Source organism: Hordeum vulgare, chromosome 4H (genome assembly GCF_904849725.1).
Source record: "Hordeum vulgare subsp. vulgare chromosome 4H, MorexV3_pseudomolecules_assembly, whole genome shotgun sequence".
In the NCBI taxonomy this organism is placed as follows: Eukaryota; Viridiplantae; Streptophyta; class Magnoliopsida; order Poales; family Poaceae; genus Hordeum; species Hordeum vulgare.
The window spans coordinates 476,262,725-476,285,281 of NC_058521.1; the positions used below are offsets into that span (position 1 = coordinate 476,262,725).

The window sequence follows — 22,557 nt, forward strand, 5'->3', positions numbered from 1 at the left end:
ATTTCTGTCCGGGCCAACCCAATAGGAGCACTAGTAGATAGAGAGAGGGACTCGTACCGGACCAGCAGCGATCACACGCCACAGCACACGCGCCAAGAAACCTTCGCCTTCCTCCCCCACCTCATCTGTGATTGATTCTGTGGTGAAAAAACAGCCAGGAATGTACTATCAGCATCATGATTGGAGAGGAGTGACCCAGCCACAGTTATTCGCCTCGGATCATGTGCTGGTTGCATGCGCTCGATCGATCGATCGATCGTGTCATCGTGTGCCGTGCTGTCGCGTGTGCATTTCCAGTTCAGGGGCATGGCATGGGCCAACCCAACAGCTTGTACCACTCTAGTACTCCCTTCGATTTTTTGAGCTGCTAAAACGTACAGAAGTAGTAGTAGCAGACATGCATGCATTTGTGTTTATCGTATGTAACGAACACGGCGTCTCCAGGCTCTGTTGGTACCCCCTCCGGCCTTCCTTTTGTTTCTATTTTTATTTACGTCCGTCGTGGTGACGGCGATCTGCTCAATTTGCGAGCCTAAGGAAATGTGGAGCGTCTCGATCAGAGGGGGGAAAGAGTGAGGCGTCACAGACCCACAAGTTGGCTGGCCCCTCACCCCTGACTGAAGCGGTTTGGGAGATAGACGGACGGATGGTGGCCGTCCAGCAAGAGCAGAGAGAACCCCGCAAAAAAAAAAAAAAAAAACAAGCAAGAGCAGAGAGAGACGTCCTGCTCCTACTCCGCGCTTGTTGGATCGGATCGGATCGGAACCGTAGGCCCCATTGATCATCCCTGAAAAAGCCTGTGGTTTTGTGATTTTCATTCATGGGCGTGGCTTGTCCGTGCATGCATGCCGCACAAGTCTAGACTCTGGATGGATAGCAGAGGGGGCGCGCAAGTGATCTCAACTGGACAGGTGCGCCACTCGAGCTTCATCCCATCGCATGCGGAACGCGACAAGTGGCGGCCGCTCCCCATTCGCTCGCTACTTGCTCCGTCACGTGACCTTTATCTTCCTGTTTCCTCTATTTCTTTCTTTCTTTCTTTTCACGTGAAAATGGAATCTCAATCCTTCCACGCCAATGAAAGAAGCCTCACATCCCTTCTCCCACTCCCATTTACATCCAAGAGAAGACGACCGTGCAAAAGCTGCTTCTTGGTTCTGAATCTGCAACCAGTTCCTCCCCTCCGAGGACAGCGATCCTCATGTAGTAGCTACATTTAGGAGCTGGTTCTTCAAGGGTAGGAGCACCAATACAAGCTATGATTATCTACTACAAGGCCTTGAGATTTTCCATTATGGTAAAGCACGCACTAAAGACTGACCGGGCGTCCGGGCCAGGGCTTGGCTGAACAGAGCTTGGGCCAAACGCATCGGTTAGCTACAAGACGCCAAAACAAGCAGGGCCACGCAACATCGCATTCACCACCGTGCGACCGCCATTAGTGCCGCCCATCCAACACAATGACCCACAACTTCCAGTCATGATCCAACCAACAACTCGGCCTTCCTCTCTCAGATCAAGTACACGCTTCCAAAGCTACCGCAGGTTTACCATGCAGAGGAGAGAAATTGCAACGGACCGTGTGTGGAATTTACTGAAATGCTAATAATCTTCCTAATTTCCCACTGAAATTGGTCTTAAAATGAATTTCCAAACTTCTTTCTAGACTTACGACAACAGAATATGGACTACATCAAATACACAATCACATCCTGAACTGTATGACACCATGAACAGAAAAAGTGGAAAGTCATATATAACACTACAAAGGCACGAAAACCGCCGGTATGGATATCAGCACAAGGCCTGAAAGCGTTTTTGATGAGAAGTAATATATGGGTGGCTTCAGACCCTTTGAAATCATTGGGAAGGCGAGTCGCCATACTGCCACGGGTTGAACTCGATGGAGCTGACGTCCGTCTCCTCGGCGACGACCACGCTAGAGCTGTCTATCGCGGCCCGGTGCTCGGTGTATCTGCCGTTGTACTCGTACACCTCCAGGTCGCCCCACGGGGTAGGGGAGATGTCTTCCGTCATCTTGAACCATTTTGGAGTGAACTTCTCCCCCTTGGTGTCCCGGATTTTCTTCTCGGCTCGTTGTTGTTCTTCAAGCCTGAGAGCGTTCATTAACACAAACGTCAGATAAATACGGGAAGGCAAGCCACATTCTTGATATGTCAGTATGATTCATGAAGTTGAGTGTCAAGTCGCAACAGCTAGTTATGGAAAGTATACAAAAGTCGGTAGTTACCTGCTCTTATGTGCCCCAGATTTAGACATGTCGCCCTTCTCAAGGGCATATCTGTCGGGCCTTAATCGGGAGTCTGAAGGCAAGAGCTTCTTAGGTGCTGTATCAAAGCTATTTATTTTGTGTGCAAAGTATGTATACTGGTACTTGTCACTCGGTGGAGCAGGAGCGGCTTTCCAGACCTGGGACAAGTACAATTTCAGCAGCAGCCAATATCCACTAGTAAGACAGCACGCCTGATGTAACCTACACCCTCCGTACTGATGAATACTGAAAGAAAGCCTAACCTCTTTTAGCTCCGTCCCTGGAAGAGGATCACCTTCTTGATCACAAGGCTGGTAACTCATGGACTTGTTCCATTTTCCTGTCATCATTATTTTCGGTTCTTCAGCTGCAGTATATACATACCCATCCACCTCGAATCGGCCAGCCCTGACACAAACAGTAAAATGAGATGGGCCTAGAATGAACTGTGTTCCATTTTCTTGTCATCATTATTGTGAACTAGAATGAATTATTTGTTCTATGAATGGAAACAACTCACATATATGAGGCCGCATTGTCATGGGAGATAAAGATCAGCAGAACTACTACAAAATACTAAAATGAACAAGGACAGTCAAATACTAACATACCCAAACCAGCCGCATGGCTGGAAATACAGCACAGCTTTGTCTCCAGTTGTCAGATTTGTCAAGACCATCTCTCCAAAAGAGTCTACCCATGTGCGCCCAAATATCAAGTTGTTGACCTTGGTCAGTGGAGGTACCAATTCCAACACGACACCGGATTTTTTAAGTGTCACTCTAGTCCTGTGATGAAGAAAAACGTTCAGAAGTTAGATATACATAAATGGTTTCTACAGAACCTTGAAATCTACTCCCTCCGTTCCTAAATATAAGTCTTTTAAGCGATTTCATTAAAGGTCTACATACGAAGCAAAATGGGTGAATCTACATTCTAAAGTATGTCTATATACATCCGTATGTAGTTTACTAGTGGAACCTCTAGAAAGACTTATATTTAGGAACGGAGGGAGTACTTGCTATTTTGACCATAAGTTTTTACAGAAGCTTTCAGACACAAATATATCCATACAAACAATTGTATCTCAATCAATTACCTTCCAACTGGATACACTTCCACTGAGTTTCCCAAGAACTTTGTCTTCAACTTCGATGTGATGTCGTAAGTAAAATGATCGTTCTCACAGTGAGCTACACCCATCGGAGGATGATGGCTTACCTATGAAAATAAAATTGATGAAAAAATAGACTAAGAGAAGTAAATACAGTAAACAAAATGCAGAATTAACATGGCTGATTAACAAAAGATAATTAAGAGTGAGATGGTGCATCTGTATGTAAACTATCCACTTCACACACTTGTTCTTCGGTGGGGAGTGAAAAGGTAGCAAGTGCATATAAAAAAAATACTCCCTCTGTAAAGAAATATGTATTAAAAGGTACCAAGTGAAAAGGTAGCAAGTGATCTAAAAAATCTTATACTTCTTTACAGAGGGAGTACTTCCTAGTATGATGACCATCCCCAAAGTTAATTCAGCTTGTTTTTGCAATTGCAATATTTCACATCCATCACTAACCTGCTCAGCAATAAATGTAATGCCCTGGTGGTTAACCATCTCATACGTCTCTCCAAGGATGGGATTGAAAGGTTTCCATGTACGGTGGTAGGCTAGGTAGGCTGACAAAGCCCATGTAGCTGAAAAGTAGGGTTTCAAAGCTCAGTCAGACAGAATAATGCATTGGAGTAGAGTTACAGGTGAGGGAAGGGCAAACTCACAAGCATATACCATCCGCATGTGCGGATCCTCACATTCATCTGCTTTGTTTAACAAGTCACAATATTCCATCAACTGCATTCAGTATAAACAGCTGAAATATTAGCTAATAATGGTTGTAAAGATGTTGATAATTTATTGCCTGTAGACTCCATGTGATGCTTAGGCAAGAACAGGAAGAAACGGGAGAGAAATCAAGGACGACTGGCTATTACAGATCTCCAGAACAACTATCAATAGAATCTCACAAGACAATTTAGGTGCTGATTTTCAGTATTTAACCTACGACACTACAGTGACCAAACTTGCACAGTCAAACACCAAAATAGAAATGCTATATAAATTTTCCGACTAAGAGATCGGAGGGAGTAGCTAACTTTGAGGAACCTTGACAGAAAATAGTTTACTGAAGGGGTCAAGTACTACTGATTACATACAGACTAAGACTACGCACAGAATTAAACAACTGCATACACACTGTTCAATGTGTCAATTATGCAGTCTGTGGACTCTTGTCACTCTCCGTGGGGCTTTGATCTTGCTTAACAGAACAATTGTTGCATTCTCACACTCTGCCCTGGTCACTTTTTCTGTATGGTACAGTAGCTATGATGTATGAACATTGAGAACTCTAAATAAGAACATAGAAGTACAAACCTCTGCCATTTTCTGAAGCATTGACATCGGCTCAAAGATGATGACTGGAAGTGTAACAAGTGACGTTACATCTGATCCTATGTACTTGTTCATCATCTTCCAGTAACTGTCGCGATCCTGCAAGTTGACTGCAGTGTCAAAAACATCATAAAGTGCAGTGATAATGGTATGAATTTTGAGGGCTTGTAAGTGCCTCGTCGCTTTAATTGTTTTAGCCAGTAAACCAAGCACAGTTCTCAGAGTAATAGTTCCCTCTAGGAAGAACACCATCAAAAGGTGAAACCAACAGCAGTCATTACTGAATACTTATCAGCCATACATGACGCAGATCATCACACGAGATACATAAAAGTTATAGTTTCATAGAAACCAACAGCAAAAAATAAACAATGGCTCATTCTCAATTAGTAATACCTCTTAGGGAATTATGATAACTGCAGTATAAAAAACAGCACAGAAGTTCAGCAATAGACACAATAATGGTGTAGAACTAAAAATCGTGAGGGGTTCTAAGTGGCTCATCCATTTACTTAGCTAGTAAACCAAGCACAGTTATCAGAGAAATGGTTCCCTCTAGGAAGAACACCATAAAAAGGTGAAATTTTTAGTGCACAACAGGGCGGTCATTATTCATGTGTTGCCACGGAGTTGGATATATAATTTCTAAATATTGTGTAGAATACTGATTCAGTACTTACGTTGTGAACTACATGAGAAATTTCTGCTTAAGAAAAAACAAACTTAACATGAAAAGTTTTGCATGTCACAATTAAATGCAGTGTGATTTAAAACCAACTTAGAATGCACTGATGCATGTTGCATGGCAGAGGATTCTCATGCGTAAATCGGACGGGTGCTAGTTGATCAAGCTAATCTTCTATCCTTAAATAGTTGTAACCCACTACCTATTTTTCCTTCTAATGCAACCATGCCACATCATCAAATCATGCATTTAGTCATAACTATTTATTTTTCCTCATGTAACCATGTCAAATCATCAAGTCATGCATGTGGTCATAAGTTATAATGTGTGCCCTAAGCTACACATTATTTTACTAATTTTTGTTATGGGCATAAGCGGTATATACTTTAGAGTAAATATACATAGATCATATTACACTTTTTTTACGCATCTTTTGTCAAATGCTTCATATGAGTTATTGTTCTTAAAATATAAAACAAGAGAAATCCTAATATTTTTTAGCAATAGTTTTTGTTTTTCAACACCTATTTATACATCTGTTTATCATGTTTCCCGCAGCAACGCGCAGGGCATCATCCAGTAAGTCTAACGGCTACAACAATTTTGATGATGTGGAAGCAATGTGATTTAAAACCCACTTAAAATGCACTAATGCATGTTGCATGATAGAGGATTCTCATGCGTACATCGGACGGATGCTAGTAGATCAAGCTAGTAAATCTAAAGGCTACAACAATTTTGATGCTGTAGAAGAATGCATGTTGAGATACTCCCCTATCCATATATATAGGGCCTAATGCATTTTTCGAGACTGTGTTTGACTATTGATAAGATTAATAGTATATGAGATGTATAATGTAAAAATTATATTGCTGGAAGCTCTTTTCACTTACGAATTTGATGGTATGCTTTGTGTAACTTGCATGTCATATATTATTTGCTCTAACATGTGATCAAAGTTAACCTCGAAAAACGCATTAGGCCCTATACAGGGAGTAATTAGAAGTAGTGGGGATCACTCTGTAAGGTACATATAGGATAGGGTTATCACTGAACCTACAGTTGTCACCGTGGGCCTGTGAATCATGAGCAAACCATGCGCAAGTATACATCATAAACATGACTTTACTAAACCTGTGGATAGATAAATAGAAAGGTAGGGTCCAGAGCTCCAGATGACTAAATAGGTGGCATTTTGGCAACCTATTGACCAACACGAGTCCCATGTAAAATCTCATGTCAGAATCCAATTTGCTTAACTAATTCAGATATGCAAATGTCTCTGAAAGTCTGAAGAATTCACTAGGCACGTTGTTAAGATTTTGTTTTCCTAATAAGACTACAGAAGTGTGCTGACCTCAAATTAAAGAGGACAATACTATCTTGAATCGCATGCTTCCAGGAGTTTTAGCCTCACATGTGGTAGAACTTAGTTGCATGCTAAGCGCTTCAAAGATAACACCTCCATAAATATTTTTACCAACAAAATGTACTTTATTCTTGAAGTTGAGGTCCAGTTTTAGTATATTTTGTTGAATGGAATGCAAGGTTGATTGGAATGTAAAATATTATCGATCCTGTCCAACTCTTTGTTTATCAAATACTCTGTACTTTCTTTAGGATAAGTTTATCAAATACTTCTGATGACCTAAGAAATGGACTCACATAGCATCAATGTAAGCCCCAAAACGCTATATGTATGATTAAAGAGTTCATTAGTGCCTGAAAAAGAAGTGCAGATCCAGAAAACAAGCTTTAGCGATCAGTTTCTCTTATGAGAATCTGATATGCATACAGATTGATTTTATAATTTAATGTCGAGAGTTGATTTCATAGTTGCTGAGTGTTTGAAACAATATGAGGTTATGCATTCCCCAAATAATGAATTATTGTTAATCCTTGATCCTCACCTCTTGTTTCCATCGCCCCTTCATAGCCTCTGCTTCCGCATCGTCTGTTCCCCCGTCTGGGTTGATAACTTCAAGCCCTTCATAGCCAACCATCCTGTAGACAGCACAGAACTGTTTGTTAATTGTTTGAAAGTGCCAAGTAACGAACACAATTTTCTTCAAATAAAAGAATATATATTTACAGGGCAGACAGATAGACATTCGACGGCAAGCACATTTCAGAAGAATTCAAACCCCAAAAGGCAAAAGAGAAGAATAAAGTGAAGAGACGCCAAATGTTGTGCATGTCGTTTTCGCAGTATGCCAGACTTAAATCTGCATCCACCACTTGCGCCGCAATTCGGTGTAGAGCACACCCTGCCAGCTTTGAATCGTACATAAAGAAATTGCATGTACTTGAAAAACACGGCAATTACAATATCCTATTTGAGGCATGACATGCTAGTATAGTATATATCCAGAAAAAGAATCAACTTCAACCAATTGTTGATTATATCATACTATTATTAGGCAGGAATTGCTTTTTGTACATACTGAACAGACAGATCAGTGCTCTCTTCAGTGTCTACAAAACAGCAACTAAGCTACTTCACCAGTAGGAGATCATGCAACACTACGATCGCTAAGGTCTCGAGCTTTGGAACTCAAATGGAGCACGTAATTCCACAATTGGCAGAAATCAGCTCGCAGGGTCAACACCAAGGAGCTGAGATCGGGCGTGGGAGCATCGGATCAAACGGCGGAGAGGCAGACGGAAGCATATGCATAGTTGCCGAAGAAATCGGGAGAGCTCGAGGCGGATCTGAAGATAGCGGGTAGGTAGGCCGGCGTGGAGACTCACCCGTTGACCGATTTGTGGACGGCGGTGCCCCAGCTGCGCACGCCCGCGGCGATCGAGGAGAAGAAGCCTCCGCCTCCGCCGGACGACGCGGCCAGGTCCTGGTCCTTGGACCCCATCGCCGGCGATCTGCGCGGTCAGAGGGAAGCTCCCGCGCAGAGGAGTCGGGGAGGGGGGGGGGGGTATGCTAGGGTTTGGGACGGCGAACGAGGCCGGCTAACCCCTGCCTAAGAGGTGGTAGAGGAGAGCGCTACTGAGGAGGAGAGCGGCAGCGATGGCGACGGCGATGGCGACGTCGCCGTGTGGGAGCAGGGAATACTACAACGAGACGAGAGAGTTTGGAACGGCCGCGGGTGGTGAGAAGAAAAGGGCAAGCAGGCGGCGAAACGAACCGGCCGCAGCGCAACGTGGGTAGGCGAGATGACCACGATGCCCTCGTCTCGCGGATTCCGCCCCGTTTACAATTCCAACTCCGTCGCCAGTGGACCGTTGCCCTTTCTCACTGCCTACGCCGGCGATTTCTTAGCTACAAAGGCAGTAGTTGAAAATCTGACTTTGAAATTATTATTATTATTCAAGAAAACTTTCAATTTATTCATTTTCAATCATGATAGTAAAATAAAAACTAGAAATAATAAAAATTACATCTAGATACGAAGACCACCTAGCAACGACTACAAGCACTGAAGCAAGCCGAAGGCGCGCCGCTGTCATCGTCCTCCCTCGTTGAAGCCGGACAAACGTTGCTGTAGTAGACAGTCGAGAAGTCGTCGTGCTGAGGCCCCATAGGACCAACACATCAAAACAGCAACCATCGCAGATGAGGAGCGTGGATCGAAATTATCCAACCTAAAAACACATGAACAAAGACGAACGACGAACAGATCCGAGCAAATCCATCAAAGATAGATCCGCCGGAGACACATCTCCACACATCCACCAACGATGCTAGACGCATCACTGTAACGGGGCTGGGCGGGGAGACCTTTATTTCTTCTTCAGGGAGCCACCACCGTCTCGCCTTCCTGAACAGAACACAAATCCTAACAAAACTTAAATAAATATCTAAGATTCGTCGGAGACACACCTCCACACGCCCACCAATGATCTAGACGCATCACTGAAACGGTGGTTGGGCGAGGAGACCTTTATTCCTTCTTCATGGAGCTGCCATTGTCTCGCCTTCCTGAGCAGAACACAAACCCTAACAAAACTTAAATAAATATCTAAGATCCGTCGGAGACACACCTCCACACGCCCACCAATGATGCTAGATGCATCACTGAGACGGTGGCTGGGCGGGGAGACCTTTATTCCTTCTTCATGGAGCTGCCATCGTCTCGCCTTCCTGAGCAGAACACAAACCCTGACAAAACTTAAAAGAAAGATCTAACTGTAACACCCAAGATGCGGTCATATCCTTATTTTGTTGCGAGGGCCTCGACAGGGATAGAAACGCATCTCGTTGTTTCGCAATAATGGATATCGTTACAAGTACAGGTACTGAAAATATGGGTATAAGGAGTTGACTTACACTCGCCACAAGCTACATCAGAGTAACAACAGTACAATACATACAATCATCATGAAGAAGAACAGGGTCCGTCTGGGACGAAAACAAATGATAAAAGAACGACGTCCATCCTTGCTATCCCAGGCTGCCAGCCTGAAACCCATCCTAGATCGATGATGAAGAAGAAGAAACTCCAAATAACACAATCAGCGCGCTCACGTCAAAGACTCTTTACCTGTACCTGCAACTGGTGTTGTAGTAATCTGTGAGCCACATGGACTCAGCAATCTCATTTCCAAAGGTATCAAGACTAACAAAGCTTAATGGGTGAGGTAAGGTTAAGTGGTGAGGCTGTAGCAAGCGACTAAGCACTTATTTGGTGGCTAACTTACGAGTACAAGAATAAAGAGGGGTGATCTACGCATAGCGGACGTGAACTATTGATGATCAAATCGATGATCCTAAACACCTACTTACGTCAGACATAACCCCACCGTGTCCTCGATCGGAGAAGGAGCTCACGAAAGAGACAGTCACGGTTACGCACTCAGTTGGCATATTTTAATTAAGCCTACTTCAAGTTATCTATAACGGATGTTAAACAAAGTTTCCACATTGCCACATAACTGTGGGCACGACTTTCCGAAAGATTTAACCCGCAGGGGTGCTCCAACTAGTCTATCACAAACTACCACACGCTGCGACGGAATGACCTCGATCATGGAAACTCGTGATATCCTCAAGTTCCTGTTGGAAAACCTCAACCTCGAGATAACCCAAAGCATCCTCGGAATCCCTCGCACAAGACGCTCGAGAAAGGTAAAATAAGTCCAACAAGGCCGCCCGATGTGTCGACAATCCCGATAGGAGTCGTGTATCTTGTTCTCAGGACACGAGAATAAGCACAGCGTACGATGGCATGATAGACATCTCCCGAGTTGCCCCGGGTTGGCCCCGCAAACGACACTAGTTTGGACTAGCACCATCAGCACTGGCCCTCCCTGTATTATGTTGAATTACTCCTCGGGTAGCGCTAACTCCCTATGTTTTTCACTATTAACAGAATTATTATGTTGGGCAGATATAGTGCCAATGTTGGGCCTTACCAGACGAGTTTTATCCCAAAACGAGAATCTAAGGGGTCCCCATAACAACCCCAAGCATGTTAGGAGTGCTCATTTATGGAACATAGCACCGGTAGCCGAAACTAAGGCGACAAAGGTGGAACAAAACACCAGGCTAGAAAGCCAAGCCTTCCATCTTTTACCAAGTATATAGGTGCATTAAATTAATTTAGCAATAATATGGTGATATAACAAGGAACCCATGTTTGCACATGGAAGTGACTGCACCTGCAACTAGCAACGCTATCCAATGGTCAAGCAAGCGGTAACATAGACAATCAGTGGTTTGTTAGGTTGTAGACGGGTTGAAGGTTTCATGGCAATGTTGGGAGGATGACATTTAAGTGGTAGGCAGCAAGACATAGCGAAAGAATCGAGACAACTAGCATGGCAATGATAGTGATGATATATGGGAAAATGATCATCTTACGTGAGATCCCGCTTGGAAGAAGAACGACTCCGTGAAGCAGACGAACCAACGTAGTCGAACGGGTCCTCACATTCCGACACGCTTGCGGAACTCTATCGAGACGAAGAAAACCAGAAACAAGCATCAAAAGACGATATTCACCACTTCACAAGCACAACAAATATGATGCATGATCAGTTTCAAATATGCAATACATGACATGGCAATTCACACATTCAAACACTGCACATTAAGTGAAGCTCAATATGCAACGAGTTGCATATTGACGACCTCCACATTTAATTATTTAGTTCACTCGCTTTAGGTACACGACTATATTAAATGTTGTTTAACATGACAAGGGGTGAAGCACAAATAAAGATAGACATTTTAAATGAGGCCGGAAACGACATATAGCGTCCCTGAACTGAACCCCCATGTTAAATTCTAAATTTGTCTAGATTTATCCTAATCACATTTTTATGTTTGTTAAACGGCAAAGCAAAGTGGTTTACGTGATTCTACTCGTCGTTTTGGTCCATTTACATATTGGCTCATCTCCAACTGAGCTACGGTTAAATAACTACGACCTAAACCGTTTTTAACATGGCATCACGCAAAACAAGACAAACAACAATGCTAACAGCTTTAAACATGCATGAGATTAGGAACATATTAATCTACGCGAAATTCTAGCCAAGTTACATATACAACTCGTTGCGATCCGATGCACGGTTTAAAAATTACAGGCGTTTGAAAATAATGCTATTTTCTGAAATTCATTGTAAATAATTAAATTCGTCCACTCGGAAAAAATAACATGGGCCGATTCTGTCTACATGCCTAGAACAAGGGCATGCGCCATTTAACTAAACTGCGCTAGGGGCGGGGATTACAGGCTCGGGGGGATACTCACCTTGGGGCCTTGGCCCGGTCGGTGGAGGCTGGAGATGGGCCGACCTGGGTTGTGGCTCGAGCTCGGCCGAAGGGAGGTAGCGGGGTGATACGTCTCCAACGTATCCATAATTTTTTATGGTTCCATGCTATTATCTTGTCAAACTTTGGATGTTTTATATGCCTTTTATATCTTTTTTGGGACTAACCTATTAACTCAGTGCCAAGTGCCAGTTTCTGTTTTTTTCGTGTTTTTGACCCTTTACAAAGGAGAATATTAAACGGAGTCCAAACGGAATAAAACCTCCGAAAAGAATTTTTTTTCAGAACAGAAGATATGCAGGGAGCTTGAGAACCAAGGCAGAGGGCGCCATGGGAGGCCACAAGCCCCCTAGCCGCGGCCTGGGGGGGGCCGCGCCTAGCAGGCTTGTGGCCCCCGTGTGGCTCCTCTGCCCTACTTCTTCCGCCTATAAATCCCCGAAAAATCCAAAACCACGGGAGAGAGCCACGAAAATACTTTTTCGCCGCCGGAAGCTTCTGTCTCCGCAAGATCCCATGTGGGGCACGTTCTGGTGCCCTGCCGGAGGGGGATTCGGACACGGAGGGCTCTTCATCAACACCATTGCCTCTCCGATGATGCGTGAGTAGTTCACCATAGACCTTCGGGTCCATAGCTAGTAGCTAGATGGCTTCTTCTCTCTCTTGGATCTTCAATACAAAGTTCTCCATGATCTTCATGGAGATCTATCCAATGTAATCTTCTTTTGCGGTGTGTTTATCGAGATCCGATGAATTGTGAATTTATGATCAAATTATCTATGAATCTTATTTGAGTTTCTTCTGATCTCTTATATGCATGATTTCATATCTTTGTAATTCTCTTCGAGTTGTGGGTTTTGTTTGGCCAACTTGATCTATGATTCTTGCAATGGGAGAAGTGCTTGGTTTTGGGTTCATACCGTGCGGTGACCTCACCCAGTGACAGAAGGGGTAGCGAGGCACGCATCGTGTTGTTGCCATCAAGGATAAAAAGATGGGGTTTATATCTATTGCATGAATTTATCCCTCTACATCATGTCATCTTGCTTAAGGCATTACTCTGCTTGTCATGAACTCAATATACTAGATGCATGCTGGATAGCGGTCGATGTGTGGAGTAATAGTAGTAGATGCAGAAAGTATCGGTCTAATTGTCTCGGACGTGATGCCTATATGTATGATCACTGTCTTAGATATCGTCATGACTTTGCGCGGTTCTATCAATTGCTCGACAGTAATTCGTTCACCCACCAAAATAGTTGCTATCTTGAGAGAAGCCTCTAGTGAACACTATGGCCCCCGGGTCTACTTCACATCATATTTTCAGCCTTACACTTTTACTTTGTTGCACTTTCCGCCTTCAGATCTCACCTTGCAATCAATCTTGAAGGGATTGACAACCCCTTTGTAGCGTTGGGTGCAAGTTTGATGTTTTTGCGCAGGTACTTTAGAGACTTGGCTTGATACTCCTACTGGATTGATACCTTGGTTCTCAAACTGAGGGAAATACTTACTGCTACTGTGCTGCATCACCCTTTCCTCTTCAAGGGAAAAAACCAACGCAAGCTCAAGAGGTAGCACGGGGATGGTCCGGCTCCAGCTGCGTGGGGGCGAGGCCTGGCTGGGCCGGCGGTCAACGGGCGCACGTCGCCCTCGTCATGTGCCCGAGCGCAGGGAGGCGACGGAACATGGTGGCAAGGCGAGCTCCGGTCGGCTCTCGGCAGATCCGGTATGGACGGGGCAAGGGTGAGGCGGACCCACCCACGGAGGATCTGTTCCCGGCGGAGGCGGCTCGAGGCGGTACCGGGGTGAGGAGATCGGTGAGCTCGGGGAAGACGGTGCGGGGCTGCTGGTCGGGCTCCGGCGAGGCGCTGGCCAGTGGAGTTGCGGTTGCGGGGTGGCGCTGCTCTGGCAGCAGCCAACTCCAGTGGCGGCATGGGACGCAGAGGCGACGGCTGCTGGTGCGGCTTGGGAGGAGCACGGGGAGGAGTGGGGATGGTGGCTACAGCTAGGGGCGCGACCCGGTTCGGGCCCAAGGCGGTCTCCAGATGGACTGAGCAGGCCCTGGTCGACTGGAGGTGGTAGGAGGAGGATAGGTTGTGGCTATGGTTAGGAGGGGCAGGGAAATCAAGGAGGGAAGCGGATTTGTTCTCTATTTATAGACATGGGGCTAGGGTTAGCTATTTTGCTGCGTTTTTGGGCCATTGGGTCGCGATCCGACGGCTCCGATCGGAGGGGTTGGCTCGGTGGCTTGCGGTGGGTGTGTATAATGGGCTAGGTGGGAAGAGAGGGAATGTTGCAGCCCATGACACGAGAGTTTTAAACACCGAAAAACCGTTCGCCGATAATCCAATGGCGGTGCGGCTATGGTCGACCGTTCGGGTATCAAACGGACTTCGATTGGAACAAAATTTGGCAAGTGACCTATCTATATTAAAATTAGACCGCACGCCAAGTTTGAACACAATCCGAGAATATTTTATACACACTTTAAAAAACAAGATTTTATCGATGTCGCCGACGCGTGAGTGTGTGGTCGGGCTCAAAACGGTCAACGACGAACAAGGAGAGAACCGGCAACTAATAATAGATGCAAGTTTTGAAAATTGGCAGCAACAGAGTGCCGATGCAATGCGGATGATGCGCATGATGCCATGATGAATGCGACAGACAATCTAATTGCACGGTGGCAATGGAATAAAAGAGGGATCTTGTGGTGCGTCGGTCTCGGGTTGTCGGACTAACAACGAAGCCCTACCACTGGCAAGGGCCGAGATCCACTCCACCTCCATGGCCCTAAGGAGACGGGGTGGACCAACGACGGCGCCGACGGGAGGCGGCGGAGCTCTAACTTTTTTGGGGCGGCGGCTAGGGTTAGCTAGGCGGGTGTTTTCGACCGTCGCCCGTAGGACTATGTGACTTACCTTTCATTACATAACTTTGAAGTTATTATTATGAAGACACTTTAAAATAATAATACAAGAAAGCTAACGTCCAGTCGACCGGACGTTAGCGACAGATTCGCACGACCCGATGATTTATTTTAGGACCGATTTTTATTTCCTCTTGCTGAAAGTTGTAGTACGTCCCGGTTTCTACTTTGTTTTTTTTACATAAATAATGATGTGCATAACACGATTCGATTTTTGTATCCCTTGTGGGGTAATTCAAGTAGCCAACCAGCTCATTTACGCTCCTTTTTCTTGATAAAATAAAATAGGCTATTTAACTTGTCTCCTCTTCTATGTTTGCATAAAAGTTAATGCAATGTTCAATTTTTCGTAGACTATTTTACCAACTCATCTGGAGTTGATGACATCGTGGTAATTTTGGTGATCAGGGAATACTTTCATGCTTTAACCTTCTCGTACTGTAGTTACCAGCCTTATCATGGTATAGTTATCATGTTGCTCATATTATATTTATCACGTTGGTCATGCCAAAGTTATCAATCCAATTTTTATTTTTATTTCCGATATGGCAGAAATAAAAAAGGTTCAAATAACATTGCTTATCTACAATAGACAACAACAAAAAGGTGGATTAATTGTTATTAGGCTTTGGGTTTGAATCCTCTTTCAATAACTTTTATTTATTTTTCATATTATACAGCAAAAAAATAGGAAAAAACAATAGCAATTCACTATGGTTTTTGAGAGAAGGAAAAAAAATCAATGCAAGCAAGCATGAGATGATAGGGATCAGGTAGGAACGAATCATGTGGATCTGTCGCTAACCTTGAATCGACTAGAAGTTAGCATTGTTCATAATAATATGATGTTATTTCTAGCATTTGTACTTCAACCATAACACACTCACATCATATGTGACTTTTTTTCAATTGTTTACTCCCCTTCCTATATGAGGCTAGGGCAAACTCATCCTTCCAGGCTTCGTCGGTGAGCCCATAGATCGCCTCTTTCTATTTGCCGCTCGAGTGACCGATAGCGAGGAGGAGAATTCTTATGCATCCTCTTCGGTTAATAGTTTAGTTAGGTTTTTGTAGTACTCACATATGTGACGCTCAAACGGATGATGGTTTTTATTTTTTGAATTCGTTTTTCAGGCATCGACTATCTTCGAGTTCATCCGTCTAAATATAGTCGTCTCAGCTTCGATGTAAATTCATGTCGTTCTTAGGACGTGTGCGCAACGACGAGATTTGATGTTTCAGATATATACAAAGGTTCAATGATGATGATTACGGCTCTGGGTCATTGATCCTTAGGGGCACATGCACAAAGACTTCACAGATATCATGGACAAGGTCAAACCGGCTCCAGTAGGGGGGCGACAATATCACCGCGTTGACGCTCGTTCTGACGATGTAGTGATTGTTCAATGGTGTAAAGATCTTGATGTAATTTCTACTTTGTACATTCAATGAACTATTATAATAGATTTAATCTTTTTGGTGAAAAAATAGTACAACTATATGCTTTTTTAGCTCACATCAAAACATATCTCATTGTCAAATTTTATACGCATGTAGCATACATCTCTAAGTATGTGTGTGTTTCTCTTCAAAAAAAATTAAAAACTTAAAGGCTGATTTGGCATTTGAAAACATCAAGCTTCATGGAGCCCGGGAGCCAAAAATCCCCTCCACTAGTATATTACTACATGCTTATTGTGAAGTTTTTAAAAGAGAGATCGGTGTCGCCCCCACTTGCGACAAGGGGGGAACCCTAGCCACCATTGCCTCGAGCCCCTCTGCTCACGTCCGCGTCGCCGTCGCAGTGGGTTGGTCAGCAAAGACGCACTAGGCCCTAGGATGGTGGCAGTGGGGCAATCACGTCTCCCCCATACCTCCCACACCCGCCTCCACCTCCTCCCCGAGATCCGTGGTGGCGGGCTGCCTACCTCCGACGACACCTCGTCACCATCGTGCCTCCTTCTCCCTGACTTCCATGGCGGCACGATGCCTATCGATGGCGACTCCGGCGCCCCCTCGCCCTGGAGCCACCCCACCCCTTCACTCGCCCCACAGATCTGGCCTGACGCATCGTGGCCCCTCTCCCAACGAATGCATCCCCTCATGCCAATCTGAAGCGGAGGTGCGGTTGCGCGGTCGCGTCACTGGTGCTCCTCCCCCGTCCTCCTTCCGCCCCCATGTTGGTGCAACTCCTCTTCCTTGTTGCTGTTGTTCACTAGGGTAGTGAGGCCCTTGGGTGGAGATGACAGTCCTGCCTGATGTAGGCCATCCTCCATTTCGAGCGACGCCTCCTCCGGTTGCGATGGTGACCTCCGTGTGTATGTGCCGTGATATTTTGGCTAGCACTTGAAGCTTCACGGTGGATCCTTGCTGACACCACTCCATTCCCAACGACCATGGACATGTGTTCTCCAGCATCCATGACTTGTTAGCGTCCTCTACAGCGTGGCTTCAACCCCGACGCTCTGGTTATAGTGACCCCCTCTATCTTCTTCGGTCCGCTGATGTTCCGGCAGCTTCGCCTTCGGCAGCTTGGATCTGCGCCCTTCCGGCTCTGGCTTGTCAGCGGCGTCGGTCGCCACCCTACCATCCGTGTTGGCTCTCTACCCGCTACCTTCGCGATCTTTTCCACGTTCACGACATGTTAGATCCAAAGCTCGTGTTCTTTCAGCGTTGACAGGTGTAGCCCCACCCCTATTCTGAGGTGGCGGTGTTGGAAATATGCCCTAGAGACAATAATAAAATGGTTATTATTATATTTCTTTGTTCATGATAATTTTCTATTGTTCATGCTATAATTGTATTAACCGGAAACCGTAATACATGTTTGAATACATAGACCACAACATGTCCCTAGTGAGCCTCTAGTTGGCTAGCTCGTTGATCAATAGATGGTCATGGTTTCCTGGCCATGGGCGTTGGATGTCATTGATAATGGGATCACATCATTAGGAGAATGATGTGATGGACAAGACCCAATCCTAAGCACAACACAAGATCGTGTAGTTCGTCTATTAGAGCTTTTATAATGTCAAATATCATTTACTTAGAGCATGAGATTATGCAACTCCCGGATACCGTAGGAGTGCTTTGGGTGTATCAAACGTCACAATGTAACTGGGTGATTATAAAGGTGCACTATAGGTATCTCCGAAAGTGTGTGTTAGGTTGGTACGAATCGAGACTGGGATTTGTCGCCCCGTGTGACAGAGAGGTATCTCTGGGCCCACTAGGTAATGCATCATCATAATGAGCTCAATATAACTAAGGAGTTAGCACGGGATCATGTGTTACGGAACGAGTAAAGAGACTTGCCGGTAACGATATTGAACAAGGTATAGGGATACCGACGATCGAATCTCGTGCAAGTATCATACCGGTAGACAAAGGGAATTTCATACAGGATTGGGTGAATCCTTCACATCGTGGCTCATCCGATGAGATCATCGTGGAACATGTGGGAGCCAACATGGGTATCCAGATCCCGCTGTTGGTTATTGGCCGGAGAGATGTCTCAGTCATGTCTACATGGTTCCCGAACCCATAGGGTCTACACACTTAAGGTTCAGTGACGCTAGAGTTGTAATGGTAATTGTATACGTGGTTACCGAAGGTTGTTCGGAGTCCAAGATGAGATCTCGGACATCAGAGGAGTTCCGGAATAGTCCGGAGGTAAAGATTTATATATGGGAAGTCCAGTTTCGGTCGCCGGAAAAGTTTTGGGTATATTGGTATTGTATCGGGACCACCAAAAGGGTACTGGGGGTCCATCGGGAGGGTCCACATGTCCCGGAGGGCCACAAGGGCCAAAATTGGGTGGGAACCAGCCCCTGGTGGGATGGTGTGAGCCAACATAGGAAGGCCCAAGGCGCCTAGGGCAAAACCCTAGGGCGTGGGGCTGCCTCCCTTCGACCTGGGAGGCAAGCCACCCCTACGGCACTGCCACCCCCTCCTCCTAGGCCGCCGCTACCCCTCCTAGGGTTTCCCTAGGGTAGTCGGTCCCCTCTCCCTCCCTCCTATAAATAGTGGGGGTTTTGGGAGGGTTGCACACACCTTGAACATCACTCCTTGGCGCAACCCTACCTCTCCACCTCTCCTCCAGCCTGGCACTTGGTGAAGCCGTGTCGGAGAACCACAAGCTCCACCGCCACCACACCGTCGTGCTGCCGGAGCTCTCCCTCAACTTCTATTTCACCCTTGCTGGATCAAGAAGGAGAAGACGTCCCCGGGCTGTAGGTGTGTTGAACGCGGAGGCACCGTTCGTTCGGTGCTTGGATCGGATCGCCGCGTCTACGACTCCATCGACCGCATTCATCGTAACGCTTCGGCTTAGTGATCTTCAATGGTATGAAGATGCTCTCCCTCTCTTGTTGCTGGTTTCTCCTATTTTGATCTTGGTGACATAGGAATTGTTTTTGAATTATTACTACGTTCCCCAACAGTGGCATCATGAGCTCGGTCTATGCGTAGATTCTATGCATGAGTATAACACAAGTAGTTGTGTGATACGTCTCCGTCGTATCTACTTCTCCGAATTATTTTTCCCTTGTTTTGGACTCTAATTTGCATGATTTGAATGGAACTAACCCGGACTGACGCTGTTTTCAGCAGAATTGCCATGGTGTTGTTTTTGTGCAGAAATAAAAGTTCTCGGAATGTCCTGAAAATTTACGGAGATTTTTTCTGGAATAAAAGAAAAATACCTGCACAAAGATCCACCGGAGGGGGCGTGCCAGTGGGCCACAAGCCCACAGGCCGCGGCCACCCCCTATGGCCGCGTCGTGCAGGCTTGTGGGGGCCAGGTGGCACCACCGCCCCCAAACTCAGCTATATATCTTCCATCTCGCCTGGAAAAAAATCAGAGAGAAGGTTTCATCGCATTTTACGATACGGAGGCGCCGCCACATCATGTTCTTCATCTGGAGGGCAGATCTGGAGTCCGTTCGGGGCTCCGGGGAGGGGAAATCGTCGACATCGTCATCATCAACCTTTCTCCATCGACAATTCCATGATGCTCTTCATCATTCGTGAGTAATCTCATCGTAGGCTTGCTGGACGGTGATGAGTTGGATGAGATCTATCATGTAATCGAGTTAGTTCTTGACGGGGATTGGTTCCTAGTATCCACTATGTTCTAGATTGATGTTGCTACTACTTAGCTATGCTTAATGCTTGTCACTAGGGCCCGAGTGCCATGATTTCAGATCTGAACCTATTATGTTGTCGCCAATATATGTGTGTTTTAGATCCTATCTTGCAAGTTGTAGTCACCTACTATGTGTTATGACCCCGCAACCCCGGAGTGACAATAGCTGGAACCACTCCCGGAGATGACCATAGTACGAGGAGTTCATGTATTCACCGCGTGTTAATGCGTTGGTTCGGTTCTTTATTAAAAGGAGAACCTTAATATCCCGTAGTTTCCATTAGGACCCCGCTGCCATGGGAGGGATGGACAATAGATGTCATGCAAGTTCTTTTCCCTAAGCACGTATGACTACATATAGAATACATGCCTACATTAGATCGACGAACGGGAGCTAGTTACTTATCTCTCCGTGTTATAGTTGTTACATGATGATTCACATCCGTCATACTCATCCATCACCGATCCACTTCCTACGAGTCTTTTACTACTGGTTCTCGCTACGTTACTTTGTCTTGGCTTGTCCCTTGCTACAAAAGGGATTGGGCCACTTTGCTGCTACTGTTGCTACTGCTGTTACTTTGCTGCTGTTGCTACTGTTGTTCCTTGCTACTCCGCTGTTACTTGTTGCAAGACTTTTCTGGAGCTGTAGTCGGGGAAGCATTCTTCTCAAGAATAATCCCCCATCAACGTGCTGGTGCCATTGATACAACGGTTAGGAACAGTCTGCCGTGTCAACAGGCTTTTTCTGGCACCGTTGCTATCATACTACCTTGCTACTGATACTTTGCTTGCAGACACTAATCTTTCAGGTGTGGTTGAATCTGATGAATTCAGCTGCTAATACTCGAGAATATTCTTTCGCTTCCCTCGTGTGAACCAACAAATTTGGGTTGAATACTCTACCCTCGAAAACTGTTGCGATCCCATACGCTTGTGGGACATCAAGGCTTTTTCTGGCGCCGTTGCCGGGGAGGCACAGCTATATTCTCTGAGTCACTTGGGATCTTCGTCTTTTGATCACTATGAGGAATCCGAAAGCTCCAAGAACTAAAATCCTACCTTCCACTACGAGGAGAGGTAAGGAAGTGTCATCTAGGTCTGCACTTGATTCACCTTCAGTTTTGAGTAAGTTTGCGACATCACCTCCTGCTAGAAATCTTGATATGTCGCATGTGCTTGATGATGCTACTTCTGTTGCCCATGATGCTTATGATGATGCTATGCTTGATACTATGCCTGATGATGCTATGCTTGATACTATGCCTGATGATGCTATGCTTGATACTATGCCTGATGATGCTATGCTTGATACTATGCCCGATGATGCTATGCTTGATACTATGCCTGCTATGCTTGATACTGCTTTGCCACTTGGTGCCCTTGATGCACATATTGCTAGAGTTGCTGCTAGATGTGATGATACTTCTGAAACTGCTGATACTATTGAAGTAGAACCTGCTACTATGCCTGAATTGTCTGTTATGCCTGATACGCGCTATGTTATGGAGGGAGAGATAGCTGAGGACTTCCTTGCATGTAAGGATAGCTATGATGTTGAGAAACTTCTGCGCAAGTGGAAAGAAAAATCTCTGAACGCTAGGATGAAATACGACCCGAAGTTTGCTACTTCGCCTATCTTTGTGACCGATAAGGATTATGAATTCTCTGTCGACCCTGAGTTAATCACTCTGGTCGAATATGATCCTTTTCATGGTTATGGGTTTGAAACGGTTGTAGCCCATCTTACCAAACTGCACGATATAGCCACCCTATTCACTAGTGAGGAAAAGATCCGCCACTACTATATGCTCAAGTTGTTTCCTTTCTCGCTAAAGGATGATGCTAAGACCTGGTTCACTTCTCTTGCTCCTGGATGTGTGCGTAGTCCCCAGGATATGGTCTACTACTCCTCTGAAAAATATTTCCCTACCCGTAAGAAGCAAGCTGCCTTGCAGGAAATATACAACTTCGGTCAAGCTGAAGAAGAGAGTCTCCCACAAACTTGGGGGAGGCTCATCCAGCTACTGAATGCTTTGCCTGATCACCCTCTTGAGAAGAATGAGATACTTGATATCTTCTATAATGGACTTACCGATGCTTCCAAAGACCACCTAGATAGTTGTGCCGGTTGTGTTTTTAGGGAACGAACTGTAGAACAAGCTGAGATTCTACTGAATAACATCTTGTGCAATGAGAATGCTTGGACTATTCCCGAACCACCTCCTAAGCCAACTCCGAAGAAAAGAGGTATTCTATTCCTCAGTACTGAAGATATGCAAGAAGCCAAGAAATCTATGCGAGAGAAAGGCATTAAATCTGAAGATGTCAAAAATCTAC

At 45.3% G+C, this 22,557-nt stretch overlaps 1 protein-coding gene across 1 annotated transcript; it reads right to left on the reverse strand.

Annotated features, from left to right (window-relative positions):
* Positions 1 to 1,590: 1,590 nt before the first annotated feature.
* LOC123449023 (oxysterol-binding protein-related protein 3A-like) lies at positions 1,591 to 8,619 on the reverse strand. Its single transcript, XM_045126086.1, has 10 exons — positions 8,161 to 8,619; positions 7,320 to 7,413; positions 4,707 to 4,823; positions 4,052 to 4,124; positions 3,852 to 3,970; positions 3,372 to 3,493; positions 2,884 to 3,060; positions 2,536 to 2,680; positions 2,252 to 2,430; positions 1,591 to 2,113 (listed from the first exon to the last, which is right to left on the reverse strand). The coding sequence occupies exons 1-10, from the start codon at positions 8,274 to 8,276 to the stop codon at positions 1,861 to 1,863; spliced, it is 1,395 nt and encodes a 464-aa protein (XP_044982021.1). The 5' UTR covers positions 8,277 to 8,619; the 3' UTR covers positions 1,591 to 1,860.
* Positions 8,620 to 22,557: the final 13,938 nt, after the last annotated feature.